The 23,252-nt window shown below is 38.3% G+C and overlaps 1 protein-coding gene across 5 annotated transcripts in view; it reads left to right on the forward strand.

Annotated features, from left to right (window-relative positions):
- Positions 1 to 23,252, forward strand: part of STK11 (serine/threonine kinase 11) — a 189,654-nt gene that overhangs the window by 60,392 nt on the left and 106,010 nt on the right. For all 5 annotated transcript variants that reach the window (XM_021009112.2, XM_021009115.2, XM_021009114.2 and 2 more), the window contains one exon: positions 12,455 to 12,538. In XM_021009112.2, coding sequence (XP_020864771.1) covers positions 12,455 to 12,538 — 84 coding nt within the window. The remainder of the gene's footprint in view (positions 1 to 12,454; positions 12,539 to 23,252) is intronic.

Below are 23,252 nucleotides of genomic sequence, written 5' to 3' on the forward strand. Positions count from 1 at the left end.
GGGCGGGGGTTCTCCTCTTTCCTAGTCACTGCTGGCAAGATTCTTTTTTTTAAAATTTTGTTAATTTATTTTGATTTATCAACAATCACTTCCATATGCTTTTGAGTTGAAAATTTTTTCTCCCTTTTTCTCCCCCCCCCCCAAGACGGCACACAATCTGATACAGGCTTTACATTTACATACCCATTAAACATATTTTCACATTAGTGAAGTTGTAAGTAAAAATTAAAACCAATAGGAGGAACCATCAGAAAGAAGAAACAAAACTCAGCAGAAGGTAGAAATAAGGGATAGTGATTCGACTTCAATAGTTCTTTCTTTGGATGTGGACAGCATTTTCCATCCCGAGGCCTCTGGAGATGTCTTAGAACCTTGTAATGCTGCGAAGGGTTCAGTTTAACAATCTTAGTCATTGCATAACGTGGCTGTTATTGTGTACAGAGTCCTCTTGGTTCTGCTCACTTCACTCAGCATCAGACCATATAAGTCCCTTCCAGGTTTTTCTGAAGTCAGCCTGTTCATCATTTCTTATAGAACAATAGTATTCCATTACATTCATATACCACAACTTGCTCAGCCATTCCCCAATTGATGAGCATCCTCTCAATTTCCAATTCTTTGCCACAAACAAAAGGAGCTGCTATGAATATTTTTGTACACGTGGGTCCTTTTCCCATTTGTTTGATCTCTTTGGGATATAGCCCTAGAAGTGCTATTGCTGGAATAAAGGGTATGCACATTTTTATAGCCCTTTGGGCATAGTTCCAAATTGTTCTCCAAAATGGTTGGATCATTTCACAACTCCTCCAACAATGCATTAGTGTTCCAATTTTCCCACATCTTCTCCAACATTTATCATTTTCCTGTTTTGTCATGTTGGCCAATCTGATAGGTGTGATGTGGTACCTCAGAGTTGTTTTGACTTGCATTTCTCTAATCAATAACAATTTAGAGCATTTTTTCATATGACTGTAGATGGCTTTAATTTCTTCTGAGAACTGTCTGTTCATATCCTTTGACCATTTATCAGTTGGGGAATGGCTTGTGTTCTTATAAATTTGTCTTAATTCTCTATATATTTTAGAAATGAGGCCTTTATCAGAGAGACTGGTTGTAAAAATTCTTTCCCAATTTTCTACCTTCCTTCTAATCTTAGTTGCATTGGCTTTGTTTGTGCAAAATTTTTTAAATTTAATGTAATCAAAATTATCCATTTTGCTTTTCGTAATGTTCTCTATCTCCTGTTTGGTCATGAATTCTTCTGTTTTCCATAGATCTGATAAGTAAACTATTCCTTGCTCTCCCAGTTTGCTTATAGTATCAGCCTTTATATCTAAGTCCTGAACCCATTTTGACTTTATTTCTGTATATGGTGTGAGATTTGGGTCTATGCCTAGTTTTTGCCATACTCTTTTCCAGTTTTCCCAGCAGTTTTTTTGAAAGAGTGGGTTCTTATCCCAGAAGCTGGGGTCTTTGGGTTTATCAAATAATAGATTACTATAGTCATTGACTACTGTGTCTTGCATATTTAACCTATTCCACTGATCCACCTCCCTATTTCTTAGCCAATACCAAGCAGTTTTGATGATTGCTGCTTTTTAATACAATTTAAGATCTGGAATTGCTAGGCCACCTTCCCCTGAATTTCTTTTCATTAGTTCCTTTGATATTCTGGACCTTTTGTTTTTCCAAATGAATCTTGTTATTATTTTTTCTAACTCTATAAAATAATTTTTTGGTAGTTTGATTGGGATGGCACTGAATAAGTAAATTAGCTTAGATAGGATTGTCATTTTTATTATATTAGCTCGGCCTACCCATGAGCAACTGATGTTTTTCCAATTATTTAGATCTGATTTTATTTATGGGAAAAGTGTTTTGTAATTGTGTTCATAGAGTTCCTGGGTTTGCTTCAGAAGGTAGACTCCTAAATATTTTATAATGTCTACAGTAAGTTTAAGTGGGATTTCTCTTTCTATCTCTTGCTGTTGGGCTTTGTTGGTAATATATAGAAATGCTGATGATTTATGTGGGTTTATTTTATAGCCTGCAACTTTGCTAAAGTTGTTTATTATTTCAAGTAGTTTTTTACTTGATTCTCTAGGATTCTCTAAGTATAACATCATGTCATCTGCAAAGAGTGATAGCTTTGTTTCTTCTTTGCCTATTCTAATTGCTGGCAAGATTCTTGCCAGAGTCCACCTTAGTAGGCTGATCCTTCACCTGGAAGATGGTCATCTGCCTGAGAGTCTGTGTGGTTTCAGAAAGGGCTGTGGAATGAGGAACAGTTGATATGGTGTTTTATTATGAACTTTAATATTAGCCAGCATGAATATTTTAATAAACAAAGACATACAAAATTGAAGGTTATATGTGCAACTGAATTTCTGTTGACATACAGGTTTTTAAAATTTGTATTAAATTTAGCTTTTGTGGTTCTTTATAGATGTCACTATATTTCCTTTCTCTGTGCCTTTTCCCTGGCTAACCCTGCACTCTCTACTCACCTCTGCCTCTTGGAATCCCTGGTCTCCTTTGACATTCAGCTCCATTGTTACCTTCTAGATGAGAGAGAGCTTTACTGATCTCCCAGCTCTTAGTATTCTTCCAGTACTCTTGTATCTATTTTGTATCTTAAACTCTCTCTCTCTCTCTGTCTCTGTCTCTGTCTCTCTCTCGCTCTCTCTCTCTCTCTCTCTCTCTCTCTCTCTCTCTCTCTCTCTCTGTGTCTCTCTCTGTGTCTCTGTCTCTCTCTCTTATCTCTGTCTCTGTCTCTGTCTCTCTCTCTCTGTCTCTGTCTCTCTGTCTCTTTGTCTCTCTCTGTCTCTGTCTCTCTCTCTCTCTCTCTCTCTCTCTCTCTCTCTCTCTCTCTCAAACACTGTGAGCTTCTTGAGGTCAGGGACTGTTTGCCTTCTGTCTTTATATTCCTAGCACCTAGCAGAGTTCCTGGCACGTAGTAGATACTTAATAAATGCTTGTAGGTTGATCTCTTGATTAACCAACATCTTCAGTTCTACTGCAGTTATACATCACATGGACGGTCACATTCTTGGCCAATTCCCCATACTTAGTCTCTGATCCATGACTGAGAAGAGATGTCTGTGTCAAGGTTGGAAACATAGGTTGGGCCAACATGTGGAGCATTCTGAATGCTGAGATAAGGAGTTTTGTGTGCTATAAAGCTTTTGATTCAAGGGAGTGATATGGTCAGAGTTGAATCCTGGGGAGATTAATATGGCAGTGTGTGCAGAATGCACTGTGGTGGGAGACTAGAGCTAGGACACCAGTTAGGAGATTACTAGGTGAAATACTGAAACTAGGATCAGTGACACCAGAAGAAAGCCAGAGGGAGTGATCCATGAGGTAATAGGGAGAGTGAATCTCAAAGATTTGATGGCTGGATATTGGGTTGGGGGTGGGTAGATTGAGAAAAAGTCAGAAGATAACTCCTGAGCCAGGAGTACCTGGGAGAATGGTGGTCAAATTTTAGAGGAGAAAAGTAATGATTTCAATCTTAGACATATGGAATTATGTGTCGTTACTATTGTTGCTCTGCTGTTGCTGGCTGGGATTGGTATTGAATTATCTTTTCCACTTCTGCTTTCTACATAGCTAGTGCTTTCGTCCTTACCCCAGAGGAAGTAAGCACACTAATGAGGTATTACATATAAGAATAGCCTACATTTCTATCACGCTTTATGCTTCATCGACCATTTTCCTCAAAAAAGAAACTTTATTTCTGTTAATGACATTCTTTTTTTCATATTTCCTGTATTTCATTTTTTTGTGAAACATCTTTACAAATTTTGTTTGTACAAAGCTCTTGCTTACTCATAGTTGAATACCCTACTATATATAATCCTCCAAACCAGTTAAGTCAAAACAGCAAAAATGTGATTGTGACTGATAATATATGTAGAAACTTATACTCTGGTAGTTTTCTGTTTATTAAAAGACTTTATAAGTTAACACCACCAATGTTGTTCTGATCTTTGCTGCCCTTTAAAATTGTCTTCATTTATATAGTTGTTGTAATTATGAACATTGTCCATTTGGTTCATGTTACATTGCGGAATTCAGGTCTTTTTACATATTTATTTGAATTCATATTTATTGTTATGGTTCAATAATTTATTAAATTAACATACAACAATTTTATTCAGTCATTCCCCAGTCCTTGGACACATGATTTATTTCTAGTTTTTTGCCATTACAAGTAGTTCCGTTTTGGATATTTTCATATTGGTAGTCCTTTTTTTTAATTATTGTTTATAACCTCTTTGGGAAATAAACCCAGTGCGACTACTGAATCAAAAAACAATTTTATAATTTCATTTGCTAATTGCAAGTTGTTTTACAAATTGTCTTGACCAATTCAGAGATCTAACAGTAGTGATTTAGTTTTCTGGAATTCTCATGAACATTTTCAGTTCTTTTCTGTCTATCCCAATTTAGTTGGTATGGGTTTGAGATACTTTAATTTGCAGTTCCTCTGATAGTGGTTTTGAACATATTTTTTTTTCTTTTGAGAACTATTTGTTTATATCTTTTGACCAACCTACGCAGAATGACGAAGCTGTGATCTGTGTTAGTGGAGTGGAGTCACCATACCAGTAGAATTTTGAATCCTTGTAGAAACAATATGGCAGGGGGCAGCTAGGTGGTACAGTGGTTAGAGCTTTGACCTTGGAGTCAAGAGGACCTGAATTCAAATCCAACTTCATACATTTGACACTTACTAGTTGTGTGACCCTGGGCAAGTCACTTAACTCTCTTTGCCTCACCGGGGGAGAAAAAAGGATATTAGTAGCTGGGGAGATCAGGAAAGGCTTCATTCACATTGAAAGTGGTGCTTGAAGAAAGAGGGAATTTTTAAGGGACCAATAAAGAGTGTGCCTTAGATATGGGTAATACAGCCATGCAAACTTGGAGACAGGAGTGATCTTGTGTAGGAGGAGCAGAGAAGAGGCCAATTTGGTTGGGTCACAGAGTTCGGGAGAGGAATAATGTACTAGGAGGCTGTAATGATAGGCTGGGGCAAAGTTACAAAGGACTTTTAAAGCCACACAAAGGAATTCATGTTTAATTCTAAAGACGGTAGGGAGCCACAGGGTAGTGGCATGGTCAGGTCAGAGCTTAAAGAAAATCGCTTTGGCAGTAGTTTGAAGGATGTTCGAGAGTGGTGAAATACTTGAGGCTGAGACCATCAGGGGCTCTTGGCAGTATTGGATGAGAGTTAATGAGGGCTTGAGCTGCTGAGTAGAGAGAAAGAGGTAGGATATGAAAGATGTTGTGGAGGTAGAAACAGCAAGATTTGGTAACTGATTGGATATGTGAAGTAAGAGTGTGAGGAGTCCAGATTACTGTTATGTTTAGTATAATATCTGATAACCATATTAGATAACAATTGTGTTATAATAATATCTATTATTGTTATTAATGCCAAGATTATGAACCTGAGAGATTAGAAGATTGGTATTGGTTGGTCCTTTTGACAGAAATTGGGAAATTTGAAAGAGAGCTGGGTATGGGGATGCCTTGATTTTGCTGAGTGAAAATTTTCCATAACATCCAGTTTAAAGCATCCAATAGGCAGTTGCTGGGTTTATAGAGCTGGGAGTCATGCAGGTCTTGAGTTAGGGAGTCTTGAAGCATCTTCTTGAAGGAAGAGGTAAAGCTGATTTCAGCATCTTCATGTCTTACACTAGTGGGTAAAATATACATAAGAAAGCTTACTAATCCATACTGAGTATGGTAGAGTGAGAAACCCAACCCTAAGAATCAGAAATATTTCAAACACCATATTCTTGCAGGACTGTGGCTAGGATTTGGTGCTGCTATGTTTGAGATGATGAATCTGGTTAGGTTGTCTAGGGTGCAAGAGTCAGTGGCAATTGAAACACAGGATTGCTGAAGCTGCCAAGTTAGGGGTAGGCAGTAAGCCTACAATTCCATTGGTCTCAAACTGTAGGTTAAGGAAACTCACTATACTAGTGCAAGTTGGCACCTTCTCTGAAACTTATCATCTGCAGTTGCCTAGGACACTTTGAGGTTAAGTGACTTGTCCAGAGTCACCTAGCCAATATGTGTCAGTTATGGGACTTAAAACAAGGTCTTCCTAGCTTCTAGGTCAACATTCTATCCACTCTTCCATGCTACCTCTCATAGCTCAAACACTGGGTGGGGCAGTGGGATAGAAAGTTCAGGTAGAGAGATGGAAGGCTTGGAGAGAAGTTTATTCATATTGCAAGTTAAGGATCTTTACCTTTTGGGGGGCTTTTCAGAAATTAAAAACAAAGTTTTATATGAAATTTGGGGCATCTTCTATGCGTGTCTTTTTACAATCCAAGTTTGTCGTATATCCACCTTGATGATCTTTTGACCACCCTTCTACCCCTACCTTTATTCCTCATTGAAACAGTTTCTTTTTATTCCTTCAGAATTTCATTTCTGAGAGCTTCCTCTCCTCCCCCCTCCCCCTATGGGCTTTTCTAGTCAGTTGATTGTCATATGTTATTGGGCAGATTTTGTGATAGATTCTGAACCAGTAAGCTGACTATTTTCATGACCGATTTCAGCCAGCACTGTATTTGACTAAAGCAGATAGCAAAGCAGTAAGATTTGCTGAGGGTCTTATCTGCTATGACAACTTTGCTTCTGTGGGGCACGGCTTTAGACGTTTGATTTGAGGGACTTTGACTTAAATGTATTTACGCAGCCCTCAGAGTGCTAAGCACTACATGTAGCTCTAGATGTTGGTCATTTGCTAGAACTGTTTGCACTTAATATTATTTTTTATAAAGAAAATTTTTTAAAAATGTACTTCAATTTGCACTGAATTCATAAGTTCTCTATCTGGAGGTGGATTCATTAGGAGTCCTTTGGAATTGTCTTAGATCATTGTCTTGTTCAGGGTACCTAAGTCTTTCACAGTTGATCATCATTACAATATTGCTGTTACTGTGTACAGTGACCTCCTGGTTCTGCTCACTTCATTGTGCCTCAATTCATATAAGTCTTCCCAAATTTTTCTGAATCCATCCCCTTCATCATTTCTTATAGTGCAAGAACATTCCAGCACAATCATGTACCACATCTTGTTTAGCCATTCACCGGTTGATGGGCTACTTAATATTAAAAAGCAGTAAGTAGAGGTTCAGTGCTTTCCCATGATTGGAGAGGGGAGGAGACTGAGGCTAAATTCACACCAATGGCAGGAATATAGTGGCATATTCTAGTGTACCTATCCCCTAAGAGAGGTGTAAAAAGAGGAGATAGTATGGTAGAGTTGAAAGTGGTTAGGATTTGTCTAGAAGGCTGGGTTTAAAGCCAGCTTCTGCTTTGTACAGGTTGGGCTAATCACTTTGATTTGCTGAGCTTCTAGTTCATCTAGGGGAGGAGGAAGAGGGATTACTTCTTCTGCCTGCCTCATGCAGTGCCATCAGTGAGGTAATGCTTATGACTTTTTATACAACTGGCGCGCGCGCGCGCGCGCGCGCGCACACACACACACACACACACACACACACACACACATAACTGACAGCATGAATTCTAAGGTCCTTTACAATTATACATGAGTGACTTCCCTTTTTGTTCCAAGTTGCTAATGAGTGGTGAACTGGAAAAGAGGCTTCCCTGAAAATCAGTGAGTTAATCTAACATTTGCTCAGTGAATAGACCACTGGGCTTGGAATTGGAAAGACCTGAGTTGAAATCCAACTCAGACGCTTACCAGCTGTGTAAAGCACTGGGCAAGTTACTTAACCTCTGTATGCCTCAGTTTTCTCAGCTGTAAAATGGGGGTAATAACAGCACCTACTTTCCAGAATTGTTTGTGAGGATCAAATAAAGATATTTGTAAAGCATTTAGTACAGTGCCTGGCATATACCAGATGCTGTATAAATGCTCTTTCCCTTTCTTCTTCCCCATTTATTAAGTGCTAGGCACTGTGCTGAGCACTAGGGTTATAAAGAAAGAAAGGCAAAAGAGGTCCTTCTTTCATAGAACTTAAAGTCTAATGGAGGAGACAGTGTGCAAATAACTATGTATACACAAACTTTATTCAAGATAAATTGGAGATAATTGACATTCTGAGGAAAGGCAGTAACATTTAGGGGGAATAGGACAGGCTTCTTGTACAAGGTAGTACTTTGGCTGAGAATATGAATGAAGCCAGGGAAGTTAGGAGGTAGAGATGAGGAGGGAAAGAATTCCAGGCACGAGGGACAGCTAGTGAAAATGCCAGGCATCAGAACATGGAGTGTCTTGTTCGAGGAACAGCATGGAGGCCAGCCAGTTTCACTGGATGGCAGATAGAGGTAGGGGACAGTAGAAAGCAGTCAGGTTGCTAAGAGTTTTAAAAGCCAAACAGAAGGGTTTGTATTTGATCTTGAAGGCAATGAGAGTTGCCTGAATGAGGGTAGGGAATCAGGGGTAAATAATATAGTCAGACAATGTGTCAGACTTGTAGAGGATGTACTGGAGTAGAAAATTGGAGAGTATCTTTTCAACATGTAGGGTGGCTTCTCTCACTTATCTTCTAGAAAACATCCAACTGTGTTTCCTGGCTAAAGGGGCAATTAAATCTGTCCATGTTGGAACGGGAAATTAGTAGTTTTGGGGGAAATTGTTCTGTTTCTTCTTTCAGGGTATGGCTTAATATTTGTTTCACAAATCCCTTCATGAAACTTAGATTAAAACAGACAGAAATGATCCTTGTGCGTGCCCCCTTCTCACCCCTCCCCCCAAGCAGAAGCAGGCAGGAATGAATTTCATCAGTCTGTTTTGCTTATTTAAAATGAAAGAAGGGATGTACGCACAAAAATTATTATAGCAAGTGAATCTAGCTTATAAACCAGTTTTTGGTTTAGTCATCTAGCTTCATAGTGATACTACCTAGAGTTTAACTTTTAGGTTGGATCAGCATGGCTGAGCTCCTCCCACCATCATTTTGTCAGGATTTGGGTAGTAGTGAAATAATGAATAAAGCTTTAATTCTCTTATTGAGAATATTTTACCACATTTCTATAACTAGATCTTGAATATAAACTATCAGAGTTAGAAGGTATCTTAAGATTGTAATTCACATTTTTCTGTCATTTTGATAGTTTCCAAAGTACTTTTCTCATGGCAATCCTGCGTGTAGCTAAGGTCAGTGTTGTTTTGTTACATTTAATTTTTATTTTTTTCTCAATTACGTGTAAAAATTTTTTTTTAACATTCATTTTGTAAAATTTTGAATTCCAAATTCTCTCCCTCACCTTTCCCTTCCCCCTTTCTTCTTGCTTGAGAAGGCAAGCGATTTGATGTAGATTATACATTTTGTGGTGTCATTTCAGTAGTGTCCAGCTCCTCATGACCCCATTTGGAGTTTTCTTGGTAGAGATACTGGAGTGGTTTGCCATTTCCTTCTCCAACTCATTTGACAGATAAGGGAACTGAGGCAAATAGGGTTAAGTGACTTGCCTAGGGTCACCCAGCTAGTGTCTGAGGCTGGATTTGAACTCAGAAAGATGAGTTTTCCTGACTCCAGGCCCAGCACTCTCCACTGTGCCACCTAGCTGCCTCTAATGATACATGTACAGTCATGCAAAACATTTCCATATTAGCCATGTTGCAAAAGAAAGCACAGACCAAAAAGCAAAAACCAAGAAAAATAAAGTAAAAGAAAGTATGCTTCAATCCGTATTCAGAATCCATCAGTTCTTTCTCTGAAGATGGATAGCATTTTGGAATTGTCTTGGATCATTGTATTGCTGAGAATATAAGTTATTCACAGTTAATCATTGCACAATATTGCTGTTCCTGTGTACAATAGTCTCTTGGTTCTGCTTACTTCACTTTGCGTCAATTCGTGTAAGTCTTCCCAGGTTTTTCTGAAACCTGCTCATTATTTCTTATTGCACAATCTTCTCACGATCATATTATCACAGCTTATTCAACCATTCTCCAGTTGATAGGCATCCCCTCAATTTCCAATTCTTTGCTACCACTGAAAGAGCTACTATAAATATTTTTGTATGTATAGGTCCTTTTCCCATTTCTTCATTCTTATTGGGGTGCAGACCTAAGTAGAGTATTGCTGAGTCAAAGGGTATGCATGGTTTTATAGCCCTTTGGCCATAGTTCTAAATTGCTCTCTAGAATGGTTGGGTCAGTTTACAACTCCACCAACAAAATATTAGTGTGTCCCTATTTTTTCACATCCCCTACAGCATTTGTCATTTTTCTTTTCTGTCACATTAGCCAATGTGATAGGTGTGAGGTGGTACCCTAAAGTTGTTTTAATTTGCATTTCTGTAATCAGTAGTGACTTAGAGTATTTTTTCATATGAAAGCTTTGATTTCTTCTTCGGAAAACTGTTCATATCGTTTGACCATTTATCAATTGGAGGAATGACTCATACTCTTTTAGATTTGACCCAGTTCTCTATATATTTGAGAAATGAGGCCTTTATCAGAGAAACTGGCTGTAAAATTTGTTCCCCCAGTTTTCTGCTTTCCTTTTAATCTTGGCTGCATTGGTTTTGTTTGTGGGAAAACTTTTTAATTGGATGTAATCAAAAGTATCCATTTTACCTCCTGCAGTGCTTTCCATCTCATTTGGTCATAAATTCTTGTCCGTAAATCTGACAGGTAAAATTTTCCATGTTTTACCAATTTGCTTATGATGTCACCCTTTTTGTCTAAATCATGTACCCATTTTGAGCATATCTGGATAAATGGTGTGAAATGTTGCTCTATACCTAGTTTCTGCCAAATTGCTTTCTAATTTTCACAGCAGTTTTTGTCAAATAGTAATTTCTTGTCCCAAATCTTGGATCTTTGTGTTTACCAAATACTAGATTACTATGGTCACTTATTACTGTGTATTGTGTACCTATCTATTCCACTGAGCTATTTCTTAGCCAGTACTAGATTGTTTTGAAGATTACTGCTTTGTAATACATTTTGAGCCCTGGTACTGCTAAGTTACCTTCCTTTATATTTTTCCCCATTAATCCCTTGATATTCTTGACCTTTTGTTTTTCCAGATGATTTTTGTTATTAATTTTTATACCTCTACAAGATAATTTTTTGGTAACCTGATTGGTATGGTACTGAATAAGCAAATTATTTTAGGTAGAATTGTCATTTTTGTTTCATTGGCTCAGCCTACTCATGAACAATTAATATTCCTCCAGTTGTTTAGATCTGACTTTATTTGTGTGAAAAGTGTTTTATAATTATGTTCATATGATTCCTGGATTTGTTGGCAGATGGACTCCCAACTTTTTATATTGTCTGCAATTATTTTAAATGGAATTTCTCTTTCTGTTTCTTCCTGCTGGACCTTGTTGGTAATATATAGAAATGCTGATGTCTTACATGTGTAGATCATTGCTAGCTCCATTCTACAGAGGATCAAACCAGAGTTTAAAGTGACTTACTGACTCTCACAATCACCCAGACTTAAGAAGCAGGAACTATAGAACAGAGAATGTCAGAGTTGGAAGGAAACTTAGAGGTCGTTGGAGAAGCTCTGGAGAAGACAAGTGATTTGCTCAGTGTTCTATTGTTTGTGGCACAAGTAGCCCTTGAGCCTGGGCCGTTTGAGCCCTAACTCAAGTTTCTTTCCCCTCTTCACGTCAGCTGCCATCCTCATGCTGTCCTGTCTAGTGCTCTCTAGTGCTGGCCTGTACTCTATCTAAAGTGAAAAATTAATGTTGCTTTGTAGGTAATGATTGGTTTATGGGACAGATTTTAGATCATTTTCAGTTAAAAATGAAACCTGTTAACAGATATTTTATTCTGTCTGCTCTTTATCATTATTAATTTTTAACTTCTTTTTTTCCTGGTAGTAGGAGGGGCTGGGGAAGCATGTTGAAGGTTGTTTATATATGTATGAAGACATAGGTACTATCGAGTTTAAGCTTGTAGGCAAGTGAATGTCTCCCCTTGCAAAGCCTATTTTTGGCAGTTCTGAGTACACTCCATCAGGGGCAAGAATAACTCGCATTGGGGCCACGGCACCAATGCGGTATGGCTGTTGGAGGGCCAACAATGGCCTCAGCTTTTCCTTCTTCCCCTGCCTATAGTTTTTCTCCTCTAGTCTTGCACTAGTGCATTGGAATACAAGTCTTAGAAGGATTAAATTACTGTACAGCATTATTTGAGGAGGTAAACCTGTGTGCCAGTGATCTTGGTAAGTATTTGGAGGTTGTAATCTTTGGCTAGACGATCTAAGTCACACCACAGCTCTTGGCACGCTGGTCAGATTTAGAGTCATCATGGAGGATAGAGCAAATGTTGGCCTTGATTCAAAAATAAATTAATAAATAATTTTAAAAAAACAAGCGACTTGAAAATACAGTTGCACCTTTAGCAAATTACTTCTCTTGTTCAGTAATATGGGTACTTACATTTCTGTAGAGAGATGTGCTAATGGCTTCTTTTCCCCCATTCTTCTAGGGAGATCCAGCTACTGAGGAGGTTACGGCACAAAAACGTCATACAGCTGGTGGATGTATTGTATAATGAAGAGAAGCAGAAAATATATCCTTTGAGGCTTCTGTTGTACCCTGATGTGCTTTGGCGGTGAAGGTTGGCATATTTCTTAAATGTCTGTTATCATACACACATATAGCACTTCAAAGTCCACAAAGCTAGGATGGGCAGATGTGGCTAGAGAGCCATTCGTGTGAAAGGGACCTGGAAACTCAAGTGTCTCAAGACCAGTCAGTTGGGTGTCATAGCTGCAAATGATTCACACTTCTTGTAGTGTTTTCAGATTTCCAAGGTGCTTTTCTGTGAATCAGTAGGTGATGCAGACATTATCTCCATTTGAGGACACTGAGGTACCAAGAAGTTAGACGACTTAGTGTTATGCAGCTACCCATCGTGGGCCATGAATGAACTCCATGAATCCAGACTAGTGTTCTTTCTACTACCTCATACGGCCATGGGATCACAATTCTAGCATGCTCTACTCTGTTCCTGTCTAGAGTGTTGGACTTCCTTCATCATACTACATCTTGTCATGGACACCAGTAAGCTGGAATGTGTCCACATAGGGCAGATAGGATTGTGTGGAGACTTTAAAGTAGTTACTGTGAGAACAGATGAAAGGAATTTGGGGGTTTTTTTAGCTTGAGGAGTAGAAGATCTAGGGGTGTGGTATGCAGTAGTGGTGACATGATACCTGTCTTCCTTTGAAGTGCTATCATCTAGAAGGAGCAGAATTCTCATTTGTGGACCTAAAGGGCAGAACTAGGGCCAATGGATAGAAGATACAAGGTGGCAGATTTTGTTTCAGTACAAGTAATTTTATGATGGTTGAAGGTGCCGAACAATGAACTGGAGTGACTTAGCAGCTCTTTGAGTTTCCTTCACTCCAAGTGTCCAAGCAGAAGCTGGATGAACACAGTTCAGAGGTTCTGAAGAGAGAATTGTACATGGAGTGGACTGTTAGACTAGAACAAAGGCTCTTAACCTGGGGATCCACAAACTTGTGTTTAAAAAATATTTTGATCACTATTTCAAAATAATTGGTTTCCTTTGTATATATTTTTTATTTTATGCATTTAAAAACATTATTCTGAGAAGAGGTCCATAGGCTTCATTAGACATGATATAGGAAAGGTTAAGAACCTCTGGTCTAGAGATTTTCCAGAAGACCTTTTTTGTCTTAAGATCATGAAATTCTTGTTCCTGAATTCCTGTTACAGTGAATTTGTTGGCTTTCAGAATTCTTCAATGGGCAGATCTACCTCACATAGCAAGTATGTTGGCTTGACATTGGAAGGATGATTTGCCTGTGTCCAGATATCTGATAATTTCAAAACTTAGTTTATTTAGAACCATTTGTGAAAAGTACTGTTTTTCAGCCATTATCTTTAATGGTTTGCAACAGTAGTGTCTAACTCAAAAAGAAAGAGGGGGAGGCACTAAACCACAGACCCCATGATGACTTAGAAAACCACATATTAACATTGTCTATATTCTGTTTTTTAATTCATTTTGTTCATTATTTCCCAATTACATTTTAATCTGTTGACCTGTTTTATACCTCTGGTTTACAAGACTGCCTTTGTAAAAAGCAGTAGAAGACTCCGTTGCTATGGCCCTACTTGGTATAAACAACCACTGCCATCAGTTTTATCTCCTAATTATTGGACTATTCCATTCTGGACTTGTTTATAAGTCGAAACACGCCCTGAGAGTCTCTTCCTTCCTTCTAAACTAGTTATCATCCAGTGGCTCACTGAGAACTGTGTTTTTGTTTGTAATTTCACAGGAATGTCCCCTGTGGTGTTGCTTTCAATGGCCTCTGGCCCAGAAAAGACCTTGGCAGTTAGAAGCATGTCATTCCCCTAGAATGTACAGCCTTGCTTTTCAAGTTTAAATTGTTTCCTTTCATAAAGGGAGCCTGGGTATTTCTTGAAATTCTGCCCTCCCATAGGCAAATAGCCCTTTCTTAATCATTGCTTTTTGTTCTGCATTTATTCTTTCATTTTTCAGCAAATTGTGTAGTTTTCTTTTTTTTTTAAATTTTATTAATTTATTTTGATTTATCAACAATCACTTCCATATGCTTTTGAGTTTAAAATTTTTCTCCCCCTTCCTCCCCACCACCCTCCTCAAGACAGCGCATAATCTCATATAGGCTATATATTTACATTCCTATTAAACATATTTTCACATTAGTGAAATTGTAAGTAAAAATTAAAACCAATAGGAGGAACCATTAGAAAGAGGAAACAAAACTCAACAGAAGAGAAAAAAAAATGATAACGATTCAACTTCCATAGTTCTTTCTTTGGATGTGGATAGCATTTTCTATCACAAGGCCTCTGGGGATGTCTTAGATCCTCGTAATGCTGAGAAGGGTTAAGTTTATCAGTATTAGTCATAGCACAACATAGCTGTTATTGTGTACAGCGTTCCCTTGGTGCTGCTCACTTCACTCAGCATCAGACCATATAAGTCTTTCCAGGTTTTTCTGAAGTCAGCCTGTTCATCATTTCTTATAGCACAATAGTATTCCATTACATTCATATACCACAACTTGCTCAGCCATTCTCCAGTTGATGAGCATCCTCTCAAATTCCAATTCTTTGCCACCACAAAAAGAGCTGCTATGAATATTTTTGTACATGTGGATCTCTTTGGGATGTAGTCCTAGAAGTGCTATTGCTGGGTCAAAGAGTATGCACATTTTTATAGCCCTTTGGGCATAGTTCCAAATTGTTCTCCAGAACGGTTGGATCCAAATTGTGTAGTGTTCTACATGGCCACACCATCCCAAATATTTGAAAACATATTTTAGTGCAATGACTTGTGTATAGTGGTGGCACTTGGCTCTTCTTAGGTAATTCTTCCTAATCTCTGGACCTAGTGCTTAACCAGGCAATCTGGTAATGCTAGACTCTCAGGACTGTGACCTTTGACTCCCTCCTCTTTGTTTCCACCTGGCTGCCAAGGGCTCATTCTTTGCCACTGGTTGTCAGGGAAGCTATGATTTTTAAGCTGAATTGGTCCTTGCATCCAGATTTAGCCTTAGTAGGGAGCAGTGGTAAGTAAGGAGATAAATAAATGGCACCTTTCTGGATAACACTTAGTTTGAGTTGTTAATAGTACTTAGGGGGCATCTGAGTCACAGTGGTACAATGTTTGGGCATCAGGTTAAGCTTATTTGACTTTATGGCACTTTTATTTTTTAAGACTTAGGATTTTTATTTAGTCAGAGAATTCTAGAATTTGAGTTGGAAGGCAACTTTGAGGTTTTCTGAGCCAAGCCTGTGACTGAAGCCTGAATGCCTTCTAGATTTTTTTGGGTCTCTGTTCAGAATTGGTTTTAGAGCTAGAAAGGAACCTTAGATCTAATCTAATTCAACTCTCTGTTTTACAGATGAGAAAACAGAACCAGAGAAGGTTCTAAAATCACCCAATTATTTCGCTGGTGTTCTACATCTTGAACTAGATTTCGTGACTTTAGTGTTTTACTCTTTTGATTTCACGTGATGCCTCCAGTCAATTTCTGATTAGCCACGTGTAGACTCTTCATTTGTAGAATGTGCGGCAAACTTCCTGTCTTCCAGATTCTACTCTCTGCCCCTTCCTCCCAGCACTAGGCCTTGTACTCTTTCATCTTCCCCCCTACTGATGTATGCTAAGAAAATACAAAATTTTAAATTTATTTTTAGTTTTCAACATTCACTTTTATAAGATTTTGAGTTATAAATTTTTCTCCCTCTTTCCCCTCCCCTCCCCTCCCCAAGATGACATGCAATCTGATATAGGTTATATATGTACAATCATATTGAACATATTTCCACATTAGTCATGTTGTGAAAAAAGAATCAGAACAAAAAGGGAGAACCATGAGAAAGAAAAAACAAACGAAAAAGAAAATAGTATGCTTCAATCTGCATTTAGACTCCATAGTTCTTTCTCTGGATGTGGATAGCATTTTCCATCATGAGTTTTTTGGAATTGTCCTAGAAAGATCATTGCATTGCTGAGAAGAGCTAAGTCTAACAAAGTCATTGCACAGTGTGGCTGTTACTGTGTACAGTGTTCTCCTGGTTCTGCTCACTTCACTCAGCATTAGTTCATACAGATCTTTCCAGGTTTTTCTGAAGTCCACCTGTTCACCATTTCTTATGGAACATTAGTATTCCATTACTCTTTTTTTTTTTTTTTAAATTCCATTACTTTCATATACTGCAGTTTGTTCAGCCATTTCCTGATTGAAGGGCATTCCCTCAATTTTCAATTCTTTGCCACCACGAAAAGAGCTGTTATAAAAATTTTTGTATATGTGGGTCCTTTTCCCTTTTTTTATGGTCTCTTTGGAATACAGACTTAGTAGTGGAGTATTGCTGGAGCATAGGGTATGCATGGTTTTATAGCCCTTTGGTCATAGTTCCAAATTGCTGTCCAGAATGGTTGGATCATTTCACAACTCCGCCAACAATGCATTGGTGTTACAGTTTTCCCACATCTTCTCCAACATTTATCATTTTCCTGTTTTGCTATGTTAGCCAGTCTGATAGGCATGATGGTGGTACCTCAGAGTTGTTTTAATTTGTATTTCTCTAATCAGTAGTGATTTAGAGCATTTTTTCATGTGACTATACGTAACTTTAATTTCTTCATCTAAAAACTGCTTTTTCATATCATTTGACCATTTATCAATTGGGGAATGGCTTGTATTCTTATAAATTTGACTCAGTTCTCTATATATTTTAGAAATGAGGCCTCTATCAGAGACACTGCCTGTAAAAAGTGTTTCCCAGCTTCATGCTTCCCTTTTAATCTTGGTTGCATTCCCTTTGTTTGTGCAAAAACTTCTAATTTAATGTAATCAAAATTATCCATTTTGCATTTCATAATGTTCTCTATCTCTTGTTTGGTCATAAATTCTTCCATTCTCCATAGATCTGACAGATGAACTTTTCCTTACTCTTAATTTGCTTGTAATATTACCCTTTATGTCTAAATCATGAACCCATTTTGACCTTATCTTGATATATGGTGTAAGGAAGTTGGTCTGTGCCTAGTTTCTGCCATACTATTTTCCAGTTTTCCCAGCAGTTTTTGTCAGATAATGAGTTCTCATCCCAGTAGCTGAAGTCTTCAGGTTTATCAAACAGTAGGTTACTATAGTCATTGACTACTATGTCTTGTGTACCTAACCTGTTCTACTGATCCACCACTCCATTTCTTAGCTAGTACCAAGTAGTTCTGATAATTGCTGCTTTATTAATACAGTTTTAGATCTGGTACGGCTAGGCCACCTTCCCTTGCATTTCTTTTCATTAATCCCTTGATATTCTGGACCTTTTGTTCTTCTAGATGAATTTTGTTATTTTTTTCTGGCTCTGTAAAACAGTTTTTTGGTAGTTTGATTGGCATGGCACTGAATAAGTAAATTAATTTAGGTAAAATTGTCATTTTTATTACATTAACTCAGCCTGCTCATGAGCAACTGATATTTTTCCAGTTATTTAGATCTGACTTTATTTGTGTGAAAACTGTTTTGTAATTGTGTTCATATAGTTCTTGGGATTGTCTTGGCAGGTAGACTCCCAAATATTTTATATAATACAAACTAATTTTAACAGTCCTTTAAGTCAGAACAACAAAAAAATTAATGCTATGTACTAGCAATAATTATAATGTTATTTCCAAAGCCAAATATAAACATTTTAAAATTATTTACTGTTTTCCATTATCTGTACTGTTGATCTTCTCTATAAGAATGGATTACTGAGATCTATATGGCCTTCCTTGGCCTCCCATCACTTTGCTGGTAAGTCAGCATAAATAACTTGCCATTCTAGATGTCTTTAACTTCGCTATTTTAGAATGCAAAACCTCTAAACTATTATCAGATTCTGTCTTGGGAATTTTATTTCTAAGTGTTCTATTGATGCCACGCTGTGCATGTTTTCTCCTATTATAAAGAAGATATCTACTTAACTCAGATATTTTCTAAGGTAAGGGAATATGTCTCATAGAAAGAACAAATAGTAATGCTTTTCAGTGATGACTTGAGGACCAGAATAGTAGATGATGCTGTGAGTTAGTTACTCTTGGTGGTTCATTTTAAATATGACATATACAGCAACTGTCCATTGTAGTATGTGCTAGGGGTGCGAAGGCAGCATGAAAAACAGGCCTTGCTGTCAAGGAACTTACAATCTACTGGGGGAAAGGATAAAAAAACATGAACACATAAGGGTATATATGATCATATATAGTAGTCACCACTAACAGCTAGGTTAGTAAATAGGAAAAGATTCCCAGAGCAGGAGGCCCCTGAGTTTATACTGAAGGAAGTCAGGGTTTCTGGGAAATTTAAAAAGAGTTGCTTTTGATCTTGCATTTGAGCCAGTAGGAGAATTTGTGTGCATCAGTGGTGGAAAGACCAAATTATGGGAGGTTATGCATTTTTCAGTCTCCCCTTTGGGGTGACCAGCCTTTGTTTTTTCTTCATTTCCAGGACCAATACAATTCGATAAATCAATTAAACATTTAGTAAGCACCTGCTGCGGGCTAGACACTATACTAAGCACCAGGGATGCAATTAACAAAAAGAAAGAAGGTCCTTGCCCTAAAGGAGCTTACAATCTAAAGCAGGAGATAACATACAAAAAAAGGCAGGAAAGGAGGAGGAGAGGAGATGGGACTTTAGGGGGTACCCAGAGCAGGGGCATCTTGTTCTGTCGAGTTGAAAACAAGGTATCAGATACCATGTGGAATGAGTTGAGTCCAGTTTCTGCCTTCTATAAAGGAAGGCATTGGGAGGAGATTGGTACTCTGTCCTCAGTTCCTCCAGCGGGAGGCTAAGGGAGGTAGAGTCAGTCAAGGGTTGAGTTAGCAGCCTAGTGGTAAGTTTAAAAGTGATAAGCTCATCCTGGGAGGGACATCTTGTTCTACGGAATTGAAACCAGGTAGAACAGCAAACTCAAGAGTGGAGTGATGGACTTTTTTTAAAGACCTTGTCCTTTAAAAGGTCTCAGACTTTCTCTAGGAGGAAATGTTGGTGTACTTTGTGTTTAAATAGAACAATTACATTTATATAACACTTTTAAATTTCACATAGCACTTTCCTTTCAACCATCCTGTGAAGTATGTAGTACAAGTGTAATCCCCATTTGCAGTTGAAGAAATTAAAGCTCAGAGAAATTTAAATGCCTTGACCATTCCCATATAGGTTCCAAGATTCAAATGCAGGCTTCCAAAATTTTTTTTAAGTATCTCCATTTCTTGTGGAGAAATTGGAGAGATGCAGAGTAGATATGGATTCAGAAGTGGCTGGATGGCCAGACTCAGAGGGGTTGTTAATAGTCCAGTGTCATTGTGGAGGGACCTCAGGGAAGGGCACTTGGCCCTATACTGTTGATTATGATCACTAACTTGGATAAAGCACAGATGGTGTACTCATCACTTTTGAAGATGACATAAAACTTGAGAGGGATAGCTAACACACTGACTGACAAAACCAAGGTCCCATAAAATCTGTATAGGAGACCATTGGGACAAATCTGGTAATTCATTAAGAATAATTCTAAAGTCTGGTATTTAGGTACCCAAAAAAAAAAACCAACCCCAACACAAATATAGTTTGAGGACTTTGAGGATTGAAAAAAGATCTGGGGGTTTTAGTGGACCCATGTTGTTCAGCATGAGTGAGCAGTGTGATTCAATGGCCACAAAAGCTAATGCAACCTTGGGCTTATTAGGAGGGACATGGCTTCCAGGAACATGGAAGTAATACCCCTTCACTCTGTCCTTTTCAGATCTCATTTGTAATGTTGTGTTCAGTTCTGGGCACCACAGTTTAAGAAGGAAGTTGATAAAACAACTCTGAGGTACCACATCACACCTATCAGATTGGCCAACATGACAAAACAGGAAAATAATAAATGTTGGAGAGGATGTGGGAAAATTGGAACACTAATACATTGTTGGTGGAGTGGTGAAATGATCCAACCATTTTGGAGAACAATTTGGAACTATGCCCAAAGGGCTACAAAAATGTGCATACCCTTTGATCCAGCAATAGCACTTCTAGGGCTATATCCCAAAGAGATCAAACAAATGGGAAAAGGACCCACATGTACAAAAATATTCATAGCAGCTCTTTTTGTGGTGGCAAAGAATTGGAAATTGAGAGGATGCCCATCCATTGGGGAATGGCTGAGCAAGTTGTGGTATATGAATGTAATGGAATACTATTGTGCTATAAGAAATGATGAACAGGCTGACTTCAGAAAATCCTGGAAAGACTTATATGGTCTGATGCTGAGTGAAGTGAGCAGAACCAAGAGGACTCTGTACACTATAACAGCCACATTATGCAATGACTAATATTAAACTGAACCTTTCTCAGCATTACAAAGATCTAAGACATCTCCAGAGGCCTCAGGATGGAAAATGCTGTCCACATCCAAAGAAAGAACTATGGAAGTCGAATTGCTCTCACTTATTTTTACCTTCAGTTGAGTTTTGTTTCATCTTTCTGATGGTTCTTCCTATTGGTTTTAATTTTTACTTACAACTTCACTAATGTGAAAATATGTTTAATGGGTATGTAAATGTAAAGCCTATGTCAGATTGTGCGCCGTCTTGGGGGGGGGGGGAAGGGAGAAAAAATTTTCAACTCAAAAGCATATGGAAAAAAAAATTTAAAAAAAGAAGGAAATTGATAAGCTAGAGAGGGTCCTGAGGAGAGCATCCAGGATGATGGGGAGCCTTCATTTTGTGCTGTATGAGGAAAATCTTAGGAACTGAGCATGTCTAGCATGGAGAGAAGAAGATTCAAGGGAGGATACCTCACAGCTGTGTGCAAGTATTCAGAGGGCTTAACATCTGGAGGAGCAAGGAGATTTGTTCTGTTTCACTCTAGAGAGCTCAACCATGAGCATTGGGGTGGGAGTGGGGAGTGGAGGGAAAGGGACGGAATTGCAAGTAGGCCAATTTAGGCTTGATAACAGGAAAAATTTGTCAGCAATTAGAGGTCTCCCAAAATGGAATGAGTTCTCTCTTGAGACGTGGTGGATCACCCAGCCTTGAAGTTCTTTTGGCGGAGGCTGGGTGACCATTTGTTGAACATGCTATAGTGGGGGTTCTTTAATATATGGGTTGGATAAGATAGCCACTGAGGCCCCTTCCAAATTCTCAAATTCTGTAATTCATGAGCATTGGGGTGAGTCATTCAACAAATATGAAGTACAGCCTGATGCGAAGTGATGATTTGGCATAGTGGATAAGAATGCTGAGCTTGGAGTTGAGAAGACTGACTTCATAGCTTGCTTCTGTTTCCTGATAGCTGTGTGACCCTGGACAAGTCACTTCACTCCTCTTGGATAAAAGGCCAATTTGTCTCTACCATTTTCCTGGTCTTCTTGCCACAAAGTCATAGACAAGTGGAGGGAGTTCCCACACTGGGAGTTCCTCCTATGCTGATGAAATAAGATCCTTTGAGCATGACTAGTATGGTCTGTTACTATGTGCAGAGCAGTGTGCCAGGAGCACAAAGATTAGGTAATTTGTATTCCACACTCTCAAGGTATGGATGGCACAGAATGACTGGGGCTTGTTGCCAGCTCACTTTTAGCCAGTGACATTCTGTAATAACAATAGAGACTTCCTCTCTCATCAGAAAGCCTTCTTCAGTAGACTGGGCCTTCTTTACCTGTAGTAGAGTGTTGGACCCTTTTATCAAGTTAGAGTCATAATCTCACCCAGTATCCTGGATAGCTTTTGCTGATAACAGCTACAGCTTTTCTTGCTTCTGTATCTTACTTAGGAAAAATCAATATTCAAAGCAGTAAGTTTGTAAATTATGAGCTCGATATTGCTGTAAAAGGGACACAAAATTCCAGCAAAACACCTTCTATTCCTGTGTTTTAGAGACAGATCCTGTGTCATTAAAGAATGGACCAGATAACAATTTGTTCTCACTCTGATTTCTGTGGATTAAAGTATGAACATGCTGTTCTGTTTGGAGGAACATTTGGAGAGCTTGGCTCTTCACCATTTCCTTGAGCACAGTTTGGCCCAAGTAGTTCTTCACTAGTTCTTCAGCCTTTTCCTTGGGAATAAGCTGACTTTGGGGGTGCTCAAGGGTCAGATTCAAAAGAGCTGGTCACAGGAGCAGTGGTCAAGCCACTCCTGTCTCATCTCTTGGCCTGTTTTTTGTGAACCCTTGTTGTTGCCTAACGATGACTGCTTTTCTTTTGTGACTGCCTGAGCAAAAACCACCCTTGACATTTTCACCACAGGTTGCTATCAGGGTTAGAGGGCCATAGTTTACAAAAACAACCTTTTTTGTCCCATTTGGAAAAAGGAATCCTTGGCCTGTCTTCTATCCTTTTCCATTGCTTGTGAGTGGTTTCCTTGCTCATTTTTGTAGGTTTATTCAGTACAGTGAGATGGAATTCATCTGTACCTGGAAACTCAAATTCATTTAAATTATCTGAGTGCTCTTTTATTATCTCTTTACCTATTAAAGGTTTTAATTCCATTATACATAATGGAATTAAATATATACTATAAATATAAATACTATAGTATTTGTTCTTTTTCAGTGGAGAAGATGAAATAATATATATTGATACAAATTTCTGGATAGTATAGTCATGTTTAATTTTTTTAAGTTAAACTTGTGTGGTTTGTCCTTCATTCTCGAAGAGGACTGTGACATCAGGGAGATGATGACATGACTTGCAATTGACTTTGATTTGAGTAAGGAAGG

Source organism: Phascolarctos cinereus, unplaced genomic scaffold (assembly GCF_003287225.1).
Source record: "Phascolarctos cinereus isolate Bilbo 61053 unplaced genomic scaffold, phaCin_HiC Scaffold_4;HRSCAF=312, whole genome shotgun sequence".
Classification (NCBI taxonomy): Eukaryota; Metazoa; Chordata; class Mammalia; order Diprotodontia; family Phascolarctidae; genus Phascolarctos; species Phascolarctos cinereus.